Here is a 22,798-nt window from a genome sequence, read left to right as displayed (position 1 = left end):
TTCTGTAGTGGAGCAGATTTGCATCTGTCACACAGTAATTCAGTTAAATTCAGAGGGTCTTTTCATAGAAAAAGACCTGACAACCAAAATGTCTAAACAAGATTTTATATATTATCATGCATGTAAAATCTTGACATATTTGTACTGATTCTAAAGTGTAGGTTTTTGACCTGTGTTTTACTTATTCTCCACTTATTTTTCTATTTTTACACACTTCATTTTTTATTCCATTGTAATTGTCCTCAGTGCCCATGCTAAGCACAGGTGAATATATCCTGCAAACCAAACCAGGAAACCTAGCAGCTAGCTACAGCTATGGAGGGTATGAGCGGCATTAAACAACCTAACTTTAAATTATTAACCCCGACCTGATGATGTAGCTAGCTTTACTTAGAATATAATCCTGCCTAAAAAAAATTGACAACACAAAAAAAGAAAAAAAAGAAGATAAACCTGTTACCTTGGGTGACACTTCATAGCAATGCAGATAGCTAGCACAGTTTATGCTTCCTTCTCGTGTTCAAAGGGATGGCATCAAAGAGCCTTCCTGTGGATTTACATTGCAAAGCTTGCCGGCTAACTGAACTTAAGTAACAGAAAGCCTGAGGGGTTTAATGTCAAAGGTATAGCTCTTTATGATTTTACCAAACCTCATATTGTGAAATGTCTGAAGGTGACGTGAGACATAATATTAGTCTTTACAAAAACAGAGGATGCCAACTTTTATTCAGGATGGAATCAGATTTTAGACATATGTGCTTTCCTCCTGGTTTTATCTTATATGTAAGGAAAAATTACTGATGAATATCTTATTGTGTGCTACAGTTTAAGAATCTAACAGTAACCTCGAATATGCACTGAATGTTAGTGCTGTAGAAAACCCTGAACTGAAGAAATGTCAGATATCAGAATTCCTGTAGACTGTGCTACTAAGAATAAAGTGAATAAGATTCAACAGAAAAATGCCATGGGTTTTTGTTGCTTGGCTTGTGAAAGGACTAGCATTTTACAACCCAGGGGATATTTCATACAGCAGATGTGTTGCTGTATTTTGGCATATTCCATCATGTTGTGTATGGTATCACAACTTATGTAGACCCAGGATTTCTAACAGCATGCTTGATCTCAAGATGCAGAGCTCAGAACGCCGTTCACAGACGATGTTGCTGTTTTCAGTCATGGCAACTATAAGGTAAGGTTTCTTTTGACTGGAAGTGATGTGTCTTTAGGCATAATGTATTTTGGAGGTGTTCTTCTAAGCTTGGCATAGCACAGAGAGCAAAAAAAGCTAATCGATATGTCTGCCTTACAGAATATTAGATGTATACTCTGTGTTTCATGTGGCCCCATGCCAGGCTGGAGTTCTTTGTAGCAGTTTGCTATGGTAACTAAGTATAGTTAGTGCTATGTAAGTATTTTAAGGATGACCCGGTAAAACAACTTCTTTGATCCTAGTGGTAGATTTCAAGTATAAGTAAGAGAACAGCAAATCCGTCATCTTTCAAGTATTATAGACAGAGCAATTTAACAACACAGCAGGAGTGCATTGATATGGTCTAAACTGAAAACCCATTAAACAAGTGAGCAAATTAGAATCTCTATCTTGTTGCTCTTTTAAAAATTAAAATTTCTAATTGCTTTAGTTTCCCCTAAGTGTCAAGGCACAGTTCTATGGTGATTTTCTCCATTGTTATTTGAAAAAAGTTTTGGAACCACAGTGATAATTCAGCAGGGTTTATGCTGTCTGAACTGAATAATACTGGGCATTGAGGAGTCACATCAGGGCTGAAATGATGCTCTTTTATAATGATGACTCATTCTCTTTCTGTCTCTCAGTGTTGACGCACACTAAAGGAATGACCCTTTTGAAAACCACCAACTTCCCACTTAGACAGACTCTATCTAAAATAGGATATAATACATCACTAATCAGAATGTCAGAGGATGCAGCTTGCAGTGTTTTTGATCGGCCATAATTACTTAGGAGTTTGCGGTCTCGGATGCACTGTGTTTATGATCGCCATCAAATATTTTGACTAAACCCGAAAGCTAAATCAACTTATTTGTGGGAGTAAAAAAAGAGAAAAAAAAAACTAAAAATTGACAGGGGTTACTTGTGACACGCTGTTCTACCAGATTCATTCTGACAAACATTTTCATGCTGCAATCACCAGCCAGCAAAGAATCTGATGCTGATACCTGACTGCCAGTGACTCATCTGCCATGCCATCATGGATTGAGGAAGAAATGCCTTAAAGGGTGTTTGAAGAAAGCTATTTTAAAATGCACAGTTGACCTTCAAGAAAATGAAGCTGACGATATATCAGTATCTACAGCTCCCCGGGCTCCATGTGGATCCACATGTCATTAAACCATTTCAATGCTGATGAATTGATTCACAGTTATATGAAATGGAAAACACAAAATTGATAATGAAAAAAGAAAAACAACATTCACAAAATAACATCAAAGAAACAAAGCATTAGATTCATTATATTATTACTGCATACATTTGGAAATATAGACACATTCAGAAATTTGTTAAAACAGAACAACACATTTCCTCCCATATCAACAACAAAGGTGCAAAACATTAATATTCAAGAATCTGCGGCTAACACTACCTGGACAAGGGGCAGTGTTATTGCAAACCCTTGATTCTCTTAAAGGGCCGCTGCAGTGTGTTCCGTATGGTGAGACACATGTTCTTGTTCGCACCTGCGACCCTTGACCGCATGTTACAGAGCATGAGCTCCACTGGGACCACTCCTCTGCACCTGATTCACCTGTGTGGGAGAAGGGTGACACTAGTTAAATGCAGTAATATGGTCCTGGGGCTTATACCGCTTATACTGGGCAGGGTGGGGCAATGTGGGCAGGTTTGAGTAAAAGAGGGAGGAGCCAACATGAGTAACGTCAGGGTGGGGTGAGGTCCTAAAGAAGAAATTTTGCATACAGTCTATTCTACCTTTATGTGATCTTTGATGAATACTGAATTGGCAGCTTAATTCTTTTGACTTGTGATTCCATTTGCAGGCAGCATAAAAGTGTTTTTGTGGCTGCAATCACTGGGAGTAGTAGCATTAACAAATGGCTCTCCAGTGTAGGAGTAATTTGTATATTAGTCTGCCTTTTTACACCAAATTCATGCAAAGATCACAGAAAAGGTACAGCTATGGTTGGAAAAAATGAACAGTAGACACTAGGGTTACATCTATCGCTTTCAATTCATTGAAAAAAAAAAAGGTCATGCATTTCAGTGGAACTCAATATTATGTTTAAAAAAGCAAATTCGCTATAAGCAAAAACAAAATTTCATGGTGGCATGCAAGAAAAGACAACATCTGAGAAAATAAAAATGGAATTTAATGGGTGTTAGTTCAGAAAGGGGTCTTAAATGTGGATTTCCTTGCACTGCAGCAAACTATCTAGTTTCCTTGACAACATTGGAGCAAATTCTGTGTTTTAGACAATGGCTTCAAAAAAAAAAATTTTTTTTAATCTAGCTCAAGTTGTTAACTCCCAGGGATGGAGGAAAATGAGAAAGTTAGCTGATTTTATTCAGCAGATCACAGCCATTTTCATGAGTGGCTCAAAGCAGAAGGTTTTCCGTACACTTAAATTTAAATTGTGGATGCCCAGAAGGATGTGTAATCTGTGGTATTTAAGCCACAGGATGTGAACGTGAGTCTGTCTTTGTGGGCTAGGCCTTTAAATCTATAGGGAGAATTTGCAGTTGCTTAACTCTGCGTGCAGACTTATCATCATTAAATCATCATACGTAGCAGAAAGTATAGCAGATTAGCGAGGTAAAGGACCATAGCTGTTACATTAACTTGGAGATGTCTGAGTTAACTTAAAGGGAAAAAAGGAAGAAACCGCATTGAGCCTTTCAATTTTAATGGTACAAAAGGTACCCCAAAAAAGCCATGAGATGCTAAATAAAGCTGCATAGTATGATGAGGCAGTGGGGTGATTTCCAAAGCCACGATAGCCAGAATGAAAGAAAAAAAGAATAAATAATTTGGTGACAAGTGAGTGGACAATAAAATTCCCACATGAGTGTAGTCACCGAATAATTGCTCTACGATTATGTTAAAATCCAGGTGAAGAATTCATTTTCTTTGAGGCTTTATGCATTGGAGGGATAATTCAATACAAAGCGAAATATTTTCAATTTCAGCTCTGAATACATTTATGTCATTGAAAGTCATCAAATCATATCAGAATTTAAAGTAGTTTCACAGCATGTTGTAACAAGGACACATAGATTCAGCCAAATAGGGGTCTTAACCCTGCCCTTAATTTTGTAGATCATAAAATAGACTGAGAGGTGGATCAATTTGTTAAATGAGGCAGTACAGGGAGAGTAAATTGTGTGAGAATGAGAAAACAGAAAAGCACAGCGGATGCAACTCGACAGGGAAACAACGTACCTACAGCGTGGGGAAAATGAAGAGATGTTAATGAGTATATGTTAGTAGTGGTGCGAATGCATGTACAGTGTGTCATAAATTAAAATGACAATGAAAGGAAAGGAGTTTTTAAACAATGACAGCAATTTAAACGAAATAACACATGAAAAAAATAAAACATTTCCCAAAACTTAAAATTAAAAAAACAAAAACTTAATAGTAGCTACAACTAAACCCACCCACTAAAAACAAATCTTGTCTAGCTATATTAAAGCAAAAGATACTTAAAAAAATAATGAAAGCAAAATAAAGATTTTGCTTGGATTTGTACCTAACTTGTTTTACTACTTTCTGATTTTATTTAAAAAAAATGCCAAAAATGGTGGATCGTAAAAGCCATAATGAATTTAGATCATTTAAGTTTTGAATTTGCTACACTTGCTGAAACCACACAGGTTCATTTTATCTCTAAGGGCAACATCTATCAGTTCAACTTTTGCCAAGTATGTGTTTCATATTTGGCTGAAGGGGTGGGTTTTTTCATCGAATGACATTTAATTTATCACGCCTTGGAGGAAATAATTAACTACATCTGGGCCGTAGTTTTAAACTGCTGTTTAATTAATGTTCCCCGAATATACTGTATGAGTAATCCACTCGCCAACTCACTATGTGACAATAAAACAAACAGACCCACAAAACCCAATTATGTCCTATATTCAAAGTAAATACTCCTAGAGAAATGGGAAATTTTCTTCCTCGTCCATATGTAGCAATAGAGAATGAGTAGGAAAAATAATAATGCAAAACATTTCCACTTAAAAGGTGCAGTACAAGAGAGAGCATGCATGATGAAATTAAGTTTAGTTAACAAAATAAAGTCAAGAAACATAACTATTGTATTACCAGTTTGTGCCATAAATTTAGCAGATTCAGCTTGCTCCTGCAGGGCCTTTGTGTCATGAACTGATCTTGGCCGCTGACTTTTTACTGTATGCTCTCCGATCATTCCATATTCTATGGGACAGAATAGAGGTTCATATGAAAGCTAGGCTTAAACATGATGTTCTGAGAACAAAAAGCTTATTACATACTGTTTTCAGGATGTTTGAAGCAACTGCAGTACATGGCTAGAAACAAAGACCACACAAGGTTGTATTTAATTTGTCCTTTTCTCTATGGCATAGAACAATGCAACGAATTTATACGGGTGAGTTGGAAGTATTAATTGAGCTTGAAAGCACAGCGTAGACACATAGCAAACATGCAGATAAACTCACATTGTTTTTTCTTGTTGTTGTTTGTTTGTTTGCTTTTAAAGACTAACATTTCATTAGACCAGCTCCCTCCCTCCCTCCCTCCCGCCCTCCCTCCCACCCTCCTGCACACCCAAAAAAGAAAAGAAAAATAAATGAAAGTAAAAATGTGTAAGCCATCAGAAAGCCACAGAGGAGGGGGGGTCATGGACATAACATGCTATTGATCCACGGTTTCCTCAACACTTTGTGTGATTTCTTTTTGGTTGGGCAAGTCCAGGAGACTGAGAGGCTTAGACAAATGTATTCTGAGCTGTATTCATTACAATGCATGCCGTCTTTGCTTCCCATAAAGGAACAAAGAGACAATGAGCACAGTGTTTTCAAGCGACACCGAGAAAAGTGATGCTAGAAATATTGCAATTAGAAAGGAATTTGCATCAGCTCTTTTAAGCAGATGTATCATACTGTAAATAGCTCATGCAAATTGTTTTTGAACTCTTGTTTTTAATTAAAATCTAGCATTACTTATGGCAGCGTGAGCCTAATGAGGTGATTTTATCATTCGCAAATAGGCAATGCAGGTGATGCATTAACAACAGATTTACACATAACTTATGTTAGTACATTAGACAATACAATGCATCAGCCATTGATAGGAGTGCTTAAATGATCTCTCCTAATAGAGTTTGTAGCCTCGTTTTCCTAAATCCCAGCACCAAGCCGAAAGCCTCGAAAGACTGACCTCCCTCAAAGTGAGCCATAGAGGGAGAAATCTGTCATCTGATCTGATCACGTTACACAGAAAGTTAGAAATGTTATGACTAATTATACGGTAAATCACTTGAGTACAGAAAAGACAGTTGTCTAATCCGCGCATCAGACTGTTGGCATTAACCAAATCACATCAACAAACATGTTCCGTGATTGGATTAAGAAAAATAAATAAAGAAATCAGGGCAGCTAGATTCAAACAACATCACTACCCACTATAGCATCAAGGAAACTGTGTTTGTGCTCGCATAAAAAATTCGAATATTAAGAGGGTACAATGAAAGGAGGGAAAGCCGCCAGGTAGAAACAAACATCGCAGCCTTTTGATGCTGATTGGGATCTTCAAGACCGTGACTGCACAAAGTAACACGCTTTAGAAGCTTGTTCAAAGGTCTTTCAGTCTGATTTGATCATGTCCACATCTGTTTTGCTGAAATTAGGTAGAAAGCACAGTGTGAACTCTTTGTCGTACAAAGAATGAGCAGGTACACTGATGATTGGACAAACAGCAGGCAGTTCATCTAACGTTCAGCCGTGTAAGGCTAACTGCTGCAGATACTCTGACATGTTATTGCTTTACAGTGTTTCATGCTCTACCCTGTGGTGTCTTGAATCATAAACTAATTCCTCATTTGGCAGAATAAAAGGCCTGTCTGATTTAGTCAGTCTGAATGCCTGCTTCTTTGTGGGAAATTTTTAAAAATAACAGCGCGCGCTGCTTTTTAATTATTTTATACAAATGGAAGAAAACACTAAAAGCTACACGACGGCATACAGTAAAACTCGCTTGCCACTTGGCTCGGTGGGGCTAGCTGGGTGCCCTTAAAGTGATGTGTCTTTTTGAATGAGTATCCATTTCAGTGGCATTCAGTGCAAGCAATGATTAAAAAACAAAAAGGTGCAAAGCATAATGACCTTGGTGTCAGTTCAGGTATCAAAAAGGACATATGGTGTCAGGGGCTGTGACATTCTGTATTGTCATTTTTAGATACCAATCAACATCGCTGGCTTCATGAATCATCGATGATTATCATACTTTTTCATGGTGTTGATTATGTGCCTTTGCGAAACATTGATCAACTCAGCGGTGATATTAGCCTTGCAGCCAGTCACACCTAATCAGCAGCTGATGATCAACAGTGCAACAAAGGCGCTGCAGCATGTCATTAAGAGTGGTGTCAGTAAGATATTTGGATGGCAATTATTACAGCGCAAGTACACACACACACACATTTTTAACACATTTTTAAATACAAGTCTTTCCTCGTAGTCACAGATTCATCATTTTGTGACTGATATTTGAGTGATTATTTCTAAATCAGTCTGGACAGGCAACTATTAAAAAGGCTCAACCTGTTGGTACACAAATTAGCGCTGGCTGATTTAGCGCAGAAGACATCTCAGTTTTAAGTCCGTGAGATTGGAGCCTCTTTTGATGCCACAAAGCCAAGATGTTAATCCTAATGTTGTGTTTAGACAGCCTGAGGTAGAATTTATATTAAAAAAAGAAGCAAGATGTCAAAACATGACACCAGAAAAGTACAGGGAAATAAGGTATAATTGAACTACTTGGGATTGTATTCAAGCCTGTAGCCATGTAAGGATAAATATGAGAGACAAACCAGATTTTTAATAACTGGAGGGATAGACTGTTGTCATTTGTCAAAGACACCCCAAAACAATGTGTCTTCACTGTGTTACAAGGCAGAGAGCGCAGTTGATGTATTTAGCATGTCATTACTTGAAAACATTTCTTCCGTTTTAGACAGAATTATTTTGAAGTTTTGTCCAGTATTTAGAACTTTTAAAATGTGTGCTTGAAAGAAAATTAAGTTTAAGATTTATGAGATGTCTCTCTCTCAGTCAGGACTAAAGAGCATAGTTATTGTTGATATCCATCATGCTTCAGCAACAAAGGAAACACAATGCCATTTAGAGAAATCCATCACTGTTACCTTTCTTTGCTACCCTGCAGTGACTGATTTGTTCACTTAGTTTATCTTGCACATAACCTCAATGTAACGCTTCACTGGCAAAGCACACAATTTTTGGACAAGAAACTCAATATTACGGCGTTACAACTACTTTGGTGCCTATTAGCCTAATTTCAGAATGAGAAATACTGGGATTGCTTTCCAGAAATAGGCAACATTTTTGTGGAGGAATTCCTTTGGCTTAAAAGGCAGTGAATTTGCTTCAAAGTCCTTGGTGAATAAATCAGTAATAACCACATTTTACTTATTTCTGTCTACAACATTTTAACATGGGGCCAGGGCCATGGCAAATTTAGACCTTAACTACTTTTTTTAAATATGTTTGGTTTATAGTTAATGCATAAAAGTACTGATAACTGAAGGAATGCTATCTATCTATCAACAGTTCTTACCAAATCCATACACAAAACCTCAGACAAATTAATGCATACACTCTTCTTGCGTTTTACATTTTTAAAAGCTCCTAATTTGCTAACTGAAGAAGCAGAATTAGCATTCCATTCAGTAATGCAGCATCAAAACTGCAATTATTTTCAGTAAGTGCAAAAGAAATAAAAATAAAACGGATCCTTTGAAAAGGTGCAAGCAAATTCTATTACCATGCTGTGCCATCAGTTTATAATGGCAGCCATTTTGCTTGCCCGTCTGGGATTATCAACAAATCAGGTGAGTAATAAAGAGGTTGAGAATCAGATTAGGCTTTTTTGAGCAAAAGTACCTTCCTCTCAACTTTAAGGAGCTGAAATGATTGAGTGGCTAGTCTCGCGAGTCATGCTGCTTTGTAAGTTGATCTTACTGCGAGATATGTGTGGCCACTCTGGAATGGAAAGAAAAATAGCGCCTTTGTTCCAGTTAGATTTCCAGAGGTGAATCTGTTAGAAAAGCCAGTGCTGCATGCAGAACCAGCCACGACAACCGTGGAGCAGCCAAAACAATAATGAGAAATATGTATTTGGTCAAAATGTTACAAAATGTCTGCTCAGATTATGGACATGGAAGCACCGACCTTGTCACCACAGGACTGTAACCTCTGCAGATTATTACACCAGAAGCATGCTTACACCAGAAGAATAGCCTGGTGTTTTTATATTTTAAACCCGGAGCAAACTATTTAAGTGAGCCTGATTTTGGGGGGCTTAAAGCTTAATTAGTGGGCATATTTTCAAAGATATTCATGCTTGATTTAATTAATGTGTGACTACTGACTGCATCAAAAACACATTACAAACAAAGACTTTGCACACTATCAAAGAGAGCACAAGTTCCCTGGATCCATGACCTTTGTCAACATTCGGCTTTGATTCGCTGCCTACGGTGGATTTTTAACACTGAAAGTGATCACGGCAGCCACAGAGTCCAGTGGTAGACATTCCGTTTCCAGGTCCATCTTCAATATGTGGACACATTCCATGTGTAATTTCATTGAAAGGTAGTAAAAGCCAGACCCATGTCCAATGACGGATGTGTCTAACCTTGCATGAAATGAGCCTTTACTCCAAAGTCGCTATGAGTAGCTTCTATCAGGGGTACCTCACTTACTGCCCTCCATGCATTCCTGCCTGACTGACTGACTGTCACAAACGCAGCTTTTAATGAGAAGCACTTCATTACAGCTGCACTTTGAAAAGTGTAATTTCTCAAAAAATAGAGACAACGGTCCACACAGACTAGGAAGAGAAATACCTCCCAAGCTCAGGCTTGACTTTGATCCATTACTCAACAGCTATGCTACTGAGGCTGACAAATTTTGGTCAAATGTAGTCATATTTCTGGGTAGTAGGTACATTTTTAGATATTTAGGACTTATGTTCAAGTCATGAATTACAATGGAAATATATTTAAAGATCCTAAAAACCTAGACGTTTGTCTTTTAAAAAAGTAAGAATGAAAATGTGCTAAAATAGCTGTGTTGTAATTAATAGCTGAACAAAGTCTTATTTGTGCTAAAGGCCCCGCTCGCTGCTTTGTTATTCAAACATAAACATCAATGCAGAAAAATGATCACAGGCTTTTCTGATGGATTATGGATTGTTCTGTACAAAAAAGGAACATAACTTTAATTAACAATGAGTATACTGCAGTAAAAAAAGAAAGAAACGTTCTAATAAACAAACAAAACAACAAAAAAGTCCAAGAAAGTCAGTCATAATGTGTAACAGTGGAGCACATAAGAAAAACATGATATAAAAACATCAAATATACATTTATTCAGAGTACAGATTCGGCTACCACGTTTTATTTTTACTCAAACAGGACAGTACATTTTGTTCTCCGAGTATCAGTGGAAGACTACTTTTCAGGGTCCAAAAGTAAACACATGTGATGATAACTGATGATGACTCATAACAATGATTATGATGTAATGAAGATGCATCATATTTTAGCTCATGAATAGACTCCCATGTCCAAACTGACTCATGTTAGGCCATCCGGAAACAGTCTTTAAAATTTATTCCGTTGTCCTCAAGATATCTCCTTACCACCATTATAGAAACCCTTCACTATTGGTGGGACCATATGCTTGAGCCAATGTAAAAAACTCAATTAGTCCTTCATTAAGAAAATGAGGGGGTTGCACGGAATCAGATACAAATTACGAATTGTCCTCTGAGACACACAATTATCCATCATATTCCTTCTGCCATCTGTTTGCTTCCTGTTGACTCTCCTAATGACTTAGATTGAAGCCAAATTAGAATTCTGTGCAACTGCCACTGCACCTCATTGAAAAGTCATGTGAAGTCGCCTAAAAATGGAGCAAGTGTGGTGAGACAAGCACTCAGAATGCAGGCTGTTCTTAGCAGCGAGGATATATTTTGCATCACTGATGTGTAGGCAAATGAGTGGAGATTGCATTGATAATTTACAGCACAATGTTAAATCACAAGGTTATTGAGCAGTACCTCACAAAGCAACCTAGATGGAGCTCTGACGTTATCAAAGCACTGCATCAAGAAGCCCTGTTGCTGGGTGCCGTGAGCAGATCATTCCTCCTCTTTTTCCATACACTTCAGGGAACGGGCATCAGCATTCTGTTTTCATATTATTTCAACTGATCCAAACATGTATACCGTCAAAAGCCACACAGTTTATATGCTGACTCCACAGTCCAAATGCTGAGTTATATTAAAAGAATGAGGCAAAAGGCATCGTCTGCATTATTGTGGTTGTTAACTAATGCTTGCAAATCAACCTCTGGCAAGTAGACTGCACGTTGGTTCTCTTAAGAGGGGGGAAATGAAACAAGATAAAATATAGACATGCATTTTAAAGTTATCTTTTTTGCAAAGATGCACCAGTGCTTGACAGTGTGGGTAACTGCATATGTCGTGCTTTCAGTTCAGCTGCATGGTGCTATCAGAAAATAGATCCGCCTATGGAGCATTTTAAAGTGAAAGCAATGCCAAGATTGCAGCTTATAACTTGCAAAATCACCAGCCTTTTCAAAAAGCGACACTGTTGAACTAGCCATGACTAAAAGTGGGGCTGCTGCAGGGACACAACTGAAAGGACTACTGTGCACTGACAGAAACAAGGATGGAAGCTGATTACTAATGAAACCATTTCAGAAAGGGAAGTCAGGTTATATGAATTGTATAGAAATACTGATGGCTTTCAAATCTGGGACACCAGTCTCAAGCATTTCATGAAATATTCTCTTGTTTTGGCCAGTCACCTCAAAACAAGAGATGTATTTATGTATTTATTCTGGCAGCAGGGTATGATCTTAATATGCTGTTGTAAATTTTACAAAATTATTCACCGAGATATGCTTTACTACAATTCACCACCTAAGGGACATTGAAAAACTATGGCAGCAACTCCTGGCATCGGTTTAGAAACGTACAACCACAGTAGATGACCTGGCAGTCACACACACTGCCAAGCTCAACGCCACCATGCCAAGCAATGCATCTGTCAAGTGAGAAACACGACACATTTTTTAGCACCTTTGTGACTGCAGCCAATTTTCAAAGAGCCTACCTTGTCCTTTTCTGAGCCATTTTGCTTGGCATACCAAGTAGTGACCTTCGATTTAATAGAGTCATGGTTCGCCGTTCATGGAAATTCCTCACTAATAAACAGAAAATGATACACCTAAGAAATTAAATGAGCAAAACACAATATGAACTCTGTAACCATGGAAGCAAATGTGGTCGGATGACCATATTTCGTAGCAAGATAAATCATTTCCAACAGGCCCTAATGAGACTTTCATAATTCATGCTGTCAGCTTTTCCACAGCACCAATCACGTCGGATCCTTTTGCAGTGGTAAAACCCACTGCTTCAGACTGCCACCCTGCATCTATCAGCACAGGGAACATTGTGTCATATGCAAGTTAGTCATGAGGAAGATGCCTGCAACATGCCCTGTCTTGGCTCATTGGCTAAGCTCATGTTAAACCAAATACGCTCTCCAAAATAATTACAAGGGATGTAGAAGCGATGCGGAAATGTCCTCAGACAAGTCAGGGCATAACAACAGTGCAGTTGGATTTTCATTTAATGGATTCTGATGCCAAGTCTGGAAACATGAGACCATCTCAGTTATTACAAGATTTGAAACAAAGCGTGCCTGTACCTGACTGCAATAACTAGTTATATTTTATTATGAAGCACATACAAAATTTAGGCTTCATTCATTTAGTAGGAATTTTATTTTTGACTTTTTGTTTGTCCCGACAGGTTGCATGGAGACATTATAATGTAGCTCTTCAGCTCCAGCTTTATTATAGTTCATATGACACTCCTGCTATATTTTAGCACAAAATACAGCAATGTTTGTGCTTTTGTTAAGCTAAAATAAGCAATTAATAAGAATTTCTTCTCAATAGATGGATACATAACACTCCTCAAAATACATAAAACAAACTCTTTGTCAGAATTCTTTATTACTAACAACCACAAATTAAGCAAATCTCTCCTTTCTTATGAGAAATGAAAAGCGTGAACTCCTACCATCTCTCTACAGTTTTCTTTTTAAAATAAGGGTGGCAGTCCTTCTGTATTCTCTGTTTAGGCTGTAATAAAGTGTTTAGGGAGACAGAGAATTGGAAACATAGGAGAGGAAGCTCTGTAGGGATTCAGTCCCAGGACAAGAGGAGCATTTAGTTCAAGAGTCAGGGGATTTAACCACTTGATGATCTCTGGAAACCCATAATATTCACAAACACAAAGTTACTGCGTACTATGTTTTTAATCTGACCTATTTTAGCTTCTATAAAGTATTTTCTTGCCTTTCTCTGTAACTTTTTTGTAACAGAAAAGCAAAGTTAAGTAAGTGACATTTGCTACTTTCTGTCACAAAACCGTGAAAAGTCTTAAAAACAATGATTAATTGATGCTGGGTAAATATTTCAGGTTTAATGCCGGCATCCAGAAACCTGTGATTGCATATCAAAGAAAAGATCAAAGAGAAGCTAAATGCTAAACTAATAGAGTAAATAAGTGCTAGCTTGATTTTAAATTATTTTGAATAGTGCTGCTGAAATTAGACTGGGGTTTTTTTTAAGAGATAATTGTCATTTCAATAGGCCAAAACACTTGTGGGAAATTGGAAAAGGAAGGGTACATTAGAAGAAAAAAAATCAGGATAATTAATTTCTGATGTTTTCAGAGGGGTCCTGAAGAAGGTTCCGGGTTATTATCCACTAGAAGCTTCTGAAATAAACCTCATACAAAATGATAAGAGACCAGGCAGTAAACAAATGAAAGATAATTCCTGTTCATTTGCAAATTTCTCCTTCTCTGGACTTTCTCCTTAACTAGACAGCACAGTGTGTCTATGCACAAACAGCTGTATTGCCAGTGCTAATAGGAGATAACACACACACACACACTACTCTAGATAAAATCTGCATCTTTTTCATCAGAAGAAAAAAAGGTGCTTTGTTTACCTTGTCAACAAATGTGACACCAACAAAGATGTTTCTGTAGTCTCCCACAGCTTTCAGAACAATATCTGCATTATCAGGCTTTTCTCTTACATGCGGATTGAAGGGGAAATTAGGTTACTGTCTTTTTGTCATTATTTTGGAGTTTAATATAATTTTGGAGTTTGCAGTGAGTGCTAATAACCATCGTGAATTAAAACTCTATGCAAACATTTTCCAAAAACAAAAAACCCACCTCACAACCAAAAACAGTATTCATCAGTGATGGCTGAACACACAGACATGTCTCGATGAATGGATGGTAAAATTATACAAAATTTTAACATGATGTCTTGTTGCCGTGTGGAGCTGGCAAAGTACAAAGTTGAAGGTTGAAGCTTGAAATAGTTTAGTGTAAACACAAGTAAAAGAAATTTGGTTCAGTGGCTAGAAGCAGAAAATGTAATCTGTCCATGACCAGACCATGACATTAAGTCTTTGCAAAGAAAGAAAGAGAAGTGCTAAATAAACTCATTAACCTAAAGAGAAGCCTAAATTCTCACGTAACCTCAATAAAAGTAAACACGAAATGTACCTCGGCCCACCAAAAAGACCTTCTAACTTTGTCTTCCTTGGATCAAATCCTAGATGGAGTACGAAATGACTTCTCAGTGACAGCTTCTTGTTATATGCAGCAGCAGAGGCAGCCAAGAGAGACATTAGTATTGGAAATTAATTGTTTTTTAATGTGCACGTCTCCATCGTCCACCACCACATAGACATGCACCATTACTGTGGTCAATTAGCCATTCAACATCTTACCGTTGGCCATTGTATGGAATTGATTACCACACCACGAGCTTTCCCTGCAGCTTGCCATGTCCAGAATATTAAGTGTTATGTAAAAAAAAATGTTGAACACAACAAATTATGTTACATCAGCTTTTACCTTAACGTGACTGCTTAACTGCCTTTCACCTGGAGGCTTCAAGCAACGTTGCATCTGCAACAGTCACACTTTTGCACAATTCCCTTTTTATACACACAACATGGGTTTTCTACAGCTGGTCAGCATAATTAGCGCTAAACAATCACAGTCCTTAATCTTGTTATTAAAGCCCCTGTTTTCTGGTCTTGGATATGAAGGGAAATAAAGCCTCTTCAACTGAGCTTCTGGGCCTTTTTGGCTATGATGACATTAAGGATGATTGAAGTGCATTATCTGGGCACACAATGGCTGCTGTCCATTCAGCTGTGCACTGCAGAGCACTGAAATAGGGAGCTGGTGACACACTCACTGCAGAGGAACGTGGAGTTTTAAAGGCTCATGACACCCAAGCCGCCCAATAGCTTTGGCTGAATAGCCTGTCTGACCTATTGTCAGCCAGTTCACATTATTGTCGATGTACCTGTCTGATATGCAGTCAAAGCTCTAAGGTCTTCTGCCTCTAGGTAAAAGTGCAGCAAGCCTTAAAAATTGAAGGTGATTTAAAGCATATCCCTTTGTCAACTCACTGATGGTACCAGAAGCAGTTAATTTACAGGAAAAAATTCATCACAGTCAGTGTTCATATAATATCTCTCAGTTTGTTGGGATTTTTTTTTTTTACCTCCAAGTGTTTAAATTTAATTTGATTCATATTCTGACAGATTCTCATGATAAATGTGGCAGTACATGCATTAGCTAATCAATACTTATAATCGATAAAATGCTTATTCACTGCTGTCACACTAGAAAGAAATCCGCTTCCCTCAAACAAAGGCAACCTCTTGTTCATTTTGTGTTTCTCACACAACAAACAAAACGGGATCTCTATATGAGCCTGAATGACAAAAACATTTTCTTCCGCTTCTCTTGCTGTTCTGTGAAAGCAGTTTTAATGAACTTCTCAGTGCACAAAATGTAGCCATATGCATATATTTTTTTCCACCCTAATCAACAAAGAAAAAGACGCTGCCTTTTCATGCACTCCCTGGTTCTAATCTAATTAGAATTTATTAAACTAAGCAGAAGTTCAAGGGCATCAATAACTACATTTTCCCCCAAAACACAGAGTTAGATAGTTAGAAAAGGATAGTGCGCAACATTGAAGGAACCATTTTATTCCTGACTATCCTTTCACCTCATTATGGTATTTAGTGTCACTGATGAATGCATATTTTCTGTATTTCCTCCTGATTTTAAATCCAGGCAGCGCTGAATGGTCACATAAATCAACAATATTCAGCCAGTAATTGAATCTCCCTGGACATAAAATGATATAAAAAAAAGGGTAATCAGAGGGCATACTGTACCATGTACTACAGCAGAAAACTATGCAGGCATAGTACAGCAGGATTAAACCAAGATGTATTAGATGTAAATTATATGAAATTATATGCACAGACTGTTTTTTAAATATATGCAAAATATATAGAAATACATGGTTATATAGAAGGATGCATATAAGATGCAAAGGATGGAATAAAAGTAGACTGTATAACATTTCTGTTCATTTATGTTTTAGAGATGCAGAAATGTATTAATACACTCTACATGACTCACAAGAGTCATAAAGATTTTCTGTTCCCAACACATGGATAAGCATCAGGATCATAATGCATGAAAGCACCTTTTCACCTAATTTTAAACCTATCAGCACAGACCTCCCGTCCAGGTAACAGCTAAATCTTCCAAAGCCAGAAAAAGGCCATTCTCTGGAATAGTAACTGAGTTAACAGCCATGGGATAAGCTGTTTTACCAAAGAGCAACAAAGAACAAAAATAAGATTTTCTTGAATTATAAACTTTAATTTAATTATGATAGTTGATAGTTATGATAGATGATAGTTAGATAGTTATGAAGAGTGAATTAAAATTCGCTTCAGTCAAAAAAAAAAAAAAAGTATATGGTGTTTTAAAAGTATCAAAGTGTCTCTGTATCACCGTCATTTAAAAAAAGGACATAAAAAATCCTATGCATTCTGAAATTATGATATTTTTTTATTTTTCAAATTGCTTGTTTTGCCATAACTGGAGGTTTCAGTATGTTAGAAATAGGTATGTGTGCGAATAGTCAATAAGATATTTAAGCGTTACTGCACTTGCTAGTTAGCACCAGAAATACTAGTTAGTTAAATGTATTATTCTTATTTTATTAATATGTAACAGTGATTACTGGCTCAAAGATGTCACAGCGCCTCCGGCCACTACCCAGAGGAGTCTCTCCTGCTCTTTTTGTTAATACAGGTTGTAAATGAGCAGAGGGGCAACATAAAAAGTGTTAACCAGTAACAGTGGTAACTGGTCAGTAATCAGGAGTAATTATATTCTGCACCAGTATGTGGATGCTAGCATGTATGTAGGCTACTACTGTTAGCACTGTTAAGTTTAACAAAACTCTCTAAACAAATCAGACGTTGTTTGTGTTTGCAATGTTACACAGTTCCATATAGCTCCTAATATATCAACACAATATTGGTCTGTGTAATCTTTAAATTCGTTGATTTAAATTGAGATCAGTTTTAAATCTTTTTCTGTCTTTTAGACTAGTTTAACCCTAGTCTAGTCTAATCTAGTCTAAACTAGATTTTCTGTTATTTAAATGACTACCAAATTAGTCCCCATGAACATTCCTAGTCAGAAATATGTTTTCTTGTCTGACCACATTTAATGGTTAATAATCTGTCTTATGTAATATTTTCCTCAGATTTCTTAAAGATATACTAATCCCAATGGTATGAACAGTCTGTACTCAGTAAAATACTGAACTTACTATTACCTCATTTCTTTTTGGAGACACAATTTTAGCATTAGCAGTAAGTGTTCTATGTATCTAAAGATGGTACCTGTGTTTCATTCAAGTTATATTCATTTAAACTAAATTTCCTTTTAAATGTTGCCTTTAGTTACTTAAATTTACTTTTTTATTAAGTAACTTTACTTTCTTCAATTGTGGTTTAACTGACTATCTTTATAATATTCATTATTGCTACAGTTCCCCATAATCAAGCAAGCATTTCTATATATAATTTTTTATATATAATTTTTTTTTGGTGGTGCTTACTAATTCTAATCAATACCATATTCCCCACAATAAACAAATTTCCCTACTGCATTAGTATATAACTTCATACAGTTTAACTGTTTGCTGTGTGTATAAATAGGAACTCTGAATTCTAACTTTACAGCAGCTTAGATACAAAACTAATAATTTGGCATTACTTATTCTACTACTTTACTTTTTTAAAAAAAGAAAAAAGAAAATGACTTGAAATGTCAAAATGGAGAATTTCTTGTAGTGTGTTCATTGGTAGCATGTTTGTGTATTAATAAAGTACCTAAGCATATAAATGAGTGAATAAAAATCTGATCTGTAGATGTAAAAAATGCTATTTTATGACTTAAATTTACATAGGTTTCACTCTGCTTGTCATCATTCTGTGGGGATATGCTATAGATTTAGGCAAGCTTGTCATCAAGCATTCGTCAACTACAACTACTATTCTTTTTTTTTCCAGTTTTCTTCTTTTATCATCCAGTCACACATGCTTGAGGCCATTTTATGTCTTTTTACTTCCCTGGCTCTCAAGAACCAGTTTCCAACCACTGGGCAGAAAATTTGATTAAGATATGAGTAAATAATTATAATGAATGAAATAAAACAGCTCTTAGTTTACTTTTTTATGAACACTTTATGCATATTTACCATGAAATGGCAGGATCCCTAGAATTATGGCATTACCGGGTCATTATCAAGAAAATAAATCTTTATCTCTTAAGCGTTATTTTATTACTTGATCAATCAAGTTGGGATCTTGGCACATTCATTTGTTACAGCTTCACAGATGTCAGGAATTCTAGGGATTTGTTCTGGTAGTTGGATAAAGAGGCAAAGATTAGCATACTTTTCACAGCTTATAATTATTACTGCCCATGTTTATATTCATGGCTAAAGCAGTATCTGCTGATGGTATTATTTGGCACTAATGTCAAGTAACCATTTTTACCAAAACATCGTGATTATTTTGTTAACATTTAACACTCCTTGAGAATTCTACATAAAAATTAAGTAATGTAAAAAAAAAAACTTAATTTACAAATCTTATACGCCAGTTTTTTATTCACAGTAGACGTGACAAAATCGATCATTTTAAATAGAATATGAGCTAATTTTGAATTTGATGGCAGCAACACATTCAAAAGTTTATGCATTGTGGAACAAAAGGCTGGGAAACTAAGTGGTACTACAAAGGAACAGCTGGAGGGACTTTTATCAACTAATGCAATTAGTTGGCAATAGATCAGTAACATGACTGTATATATAAAAAATTAGAAATCTAAAAAAGAGCATTATACAGAAGAAGAGTTTCTCAGAGGTATAGATGGCCAGAGATTCACCAAGTCTACAAATGTTGTCGAATGATTCGGAATAATGTTCTTAAACATAATATTATGAAGACAAAATATCTCATTGTCTACAATACATAATGTCATCAAAAAATTCTGAAAATCTGGAGAAATCTCTGTGCGCATAGGACAAGGCTGAAAATCGATATTAGCAGCTTCACAGGGTTACCAGAGTCCAGGTCCTCAGGCTGGCTGAGGCTCACTGCATTTAAAACAGACATGATGTCTGTCATGGAAATCATTGAATGGGCTGAGGAACCCTTTCAGACAAATGATTGTCTATAAACACAATTCACAGTTCCATTTTCAGATGCAGGTTAAAACTCAATCAGGCAAAGAAGAAGCCATATGATGCTGCTGTTAGCCTAATTTAAAATGTACTGTGTCAAAGTGGGAAATTGTTTTGTGGCCAGACAAATTGAAATTTCAAATTCATTTTGAAAAATATGGACACTGTCGACCAAAAATGAGAGGAACCACCTGGCTTTTTATGAGCAGTCAATTCAAAAGCCTGGATCGCTGATGGTAGGGGAATGCATTATTGCCTATGGAATTGGCAGCTTGCACATGTGAAAAGGCACCATCAGTGCTGAAAGGTACCAGGTTCTTCAATCCAAAAAGAACTGGCATATTTCAGCAAGATTATGCTAAACTACATACTGTATCTAATGTATTACTACAGCATGGCCTTGTAGTAGAAGAGTCAGGGTGCTGAACTGGCCTGCCTGCAGTTCTGACCTTTTACAACATTTGACACATTAAACAAAATATACAACAAGACCCAGGGCTGCTGAGCAGCTACAATCCTATATCAGACAAGAATCGGACAACATTCCACAGTCAAGTCCAACAACTGGCCTCTTCAGTTCCCAGATGTTTATACAAGAAGAGGAAATGCTGCACAGTTGTAAACATGTCTTACCCTTCAAGATGTGTTGCTGCCATCAGATTCAAAACGATCTTATATTTTTCTGAAAATGGTACATTTTTTCAGTTTAAACATGTGATTTGATTTATATGCTCTATTGTGATTAAAGTATGGGTTTATGAGATTTGGAAATCATTGCATTCTGCTTTTATTCACACCCTGCACAGTATCCCAACTTTTTTGGAATCGGTTTGGTATTTCTGTAGTTTGCACAAAGTGTCTTGTTTATGCAAATCAAAAACAAGACAGTAAGGACTTTAGCCTAACCTAAAATAAAACGCCTTGGTAGTCTTTCTCATTGGCTTTTCTATCCAGTGCTTGGTAGAACTATTCCAACAGCTCCCACACAGCTCCTGTTCTCCGGTCCTTATTTCAAGACCAGCTCATGAGTCCCAGTCACATCCAACCAGCTACCCACCACAACATATATAATCATTCAAGATATTTCCTAATTTGGTCTTTGACAGATGTACCTCCTTTTAGATATGAATTGTAGCCGAGGGGCACCAGTGACAGTTTCACGCACATATCCGTAGCTGGTTCTATAACAGTCATTTGCTTTACTTCTGATAGCACATACCCAGAATGCTATTACATATGTTGAGCTTCTATTTCTGCTCTCATAAGAGAACACATAACTTGATACCATTTGGTAACACTTCACCCATACCATGCTGTTATACCAGACTGTGTAAATTACATAAAGCAGACCAATTCAAATTAATCAAAGGTCTGCTTACATAACATTATTGATTTGTCTCTCTTCTTTCAAAGCAAACTTTTATTGCTTGTTGAGGTTTCTTCCAGGTTTCACTGTACACATTTGCATAACTCTTTTTCATGACAAGATCAGCTGTTCCAAAGCATCAGTACCAGTAATCTATAATGGCTGGTATGCACATAAATAGGGACAGTAAATGTATTTCCTCATAAGTCAATCTTTAATACTCAAAGAACATTAAAGACAGCTATTCTTCAGGGGCATCAGGCAAGCATAGAGCATTATAATTGGGATGCAGCCCAGCAATACTATTGATAAATCAAGGTTACTTTAATGACACTGCTTTTTTTTTTCTTTTTTTGTGTGTTAATTCTGTCCATAGAAATCGTGGCAAGCACCTTTTATTGTGATTACAGATTTGGCATTGTGTATACTGCTGATAGAACAACAAATATTTAAACCAAATACTGGTATTTGGAGAACGGCTAATACTGCTTCATTCTGTGTGTTGAGCATAATTATTTGTAAAGTTGCAAAATATATGTAGCTTTTCATCTAATACATAGTGACATGTAAATAGCTCAAACTAATGAGCCCAGACACTTTCTCCATGACTATATTTATAAGTTAATGCAAAATGCAATACATTCATTTGAAGTTAGAGCAATCAGCAATTCCGGTGTCTCCAGGCACCCCACAGAGACAGGAGACAGGATTCATTATATGACATTCTTAATAATTCATTACAAATGAGCTGCTCCTGTTTCTCCTTCTTTTAATGCCTCGGTCAACCACGGCTTGGCAGCATGCATCGAGTGACCTCCCCCGTGATCAACTTACAATTAGCTGAAAGGGCTCTTTTGCTTTGTTAAAGCCACATTTGTACCGCACGTTAGAGACGTCCGCTTTAACTTTTCGTGTTTTAACCATGAGACGCACACAGCCAAAGTAACTTCCAAGGGGAATCTCAAAAGAGCAGGATACACAGTCTTTCATGAATACAGCTTCAATCCCTCACTTCTCTTTTTTTGTTTTCTCATTTTCTCCTCTTGCGTGAGATCTGGGTAACACCCGACCCTTTCAAGTAAAGGTTTAAATGTAATGTACTGTTGCCTCCATAGACCTCCATAAACTCAACCCAGTGCAGCTATTATTTTATAATGCAGTATACATCATCATATCTGTAAAGTGTATCTGTTGAGGGTCAACTTACCCTTATATCCACTCATGCTGATGCAGCGCAGAGCTTTATATTAAACTAATATTGCTGACTTCTTTAGCTGCAAAAACACCACCTAATGTGGTTTTAATAAACAGTTTAACTTTAACTCCGGCATTAAATTTATTGTCGTAAACCTGATGACAAATAAGTGTAAGGGGAGCCTACAGTGCCTATTAAAGTTATTATTAAATATATTTTATTAGTGCATTTATTAAGCAAAGCAA

At 36.8% G+C, this 22,798-nt stretch overlaps 1 protein-coding gene across 4 annotated transcripts in view; it reads right to left on the bottom strand.

Annotated features, from left to right (window-relative positions):
• adgrb3 (adhesion G protein-coupled receptor B3) overlaps positions 1 to 22,798 on the bottom strand; it is a 115,147-nt gene that overhangs the window by 59,857 nt on the left and 32,492 nt on the right. For 3 of the 4 annotated variants that reach the window (XM_063492293.1, XM_063492295.1, XM_063492294.1), the window contains exons 3-4: positions 5,322 to 5,432; positions 2,625 to 2,786 (exon numbers count right to left, since the gene is read on the bottom strand). In XM_063492293.1, the coding sequence (XP_063348363.1) occupies positions 2,625 to 2,786; positions 5,322 to 5,432 (273 nt within the window). The remainder of the gene's footprint in view (positions 1 to 2,624; positions 2,787 to 5,321; positions 5,433 to 22,798) is intronic. The other variant, XM_063492296.1, reaches the window with a different exon arrangement.

Source organism: Pelmatolapia mariae, linkage group LG13 (assembly GCF_036321145.2).
Source record: "Pelmatolapia mariae isolate MD_Pm_ZW linkage group LG13, Pm_UMD_F_2, whole genome shotgun sequence".
In the NCBI taxonomy this organism is placed as follows: Eukaryota; Metazoa; Chordata; class Actinopteri; order Cichliformes; family Cichlidae; genus Pelmatolapia; species Pelmatolapia mariae.
This window is presented reverse-complemented; position numbering and strand designations above follow the sequence as displayed.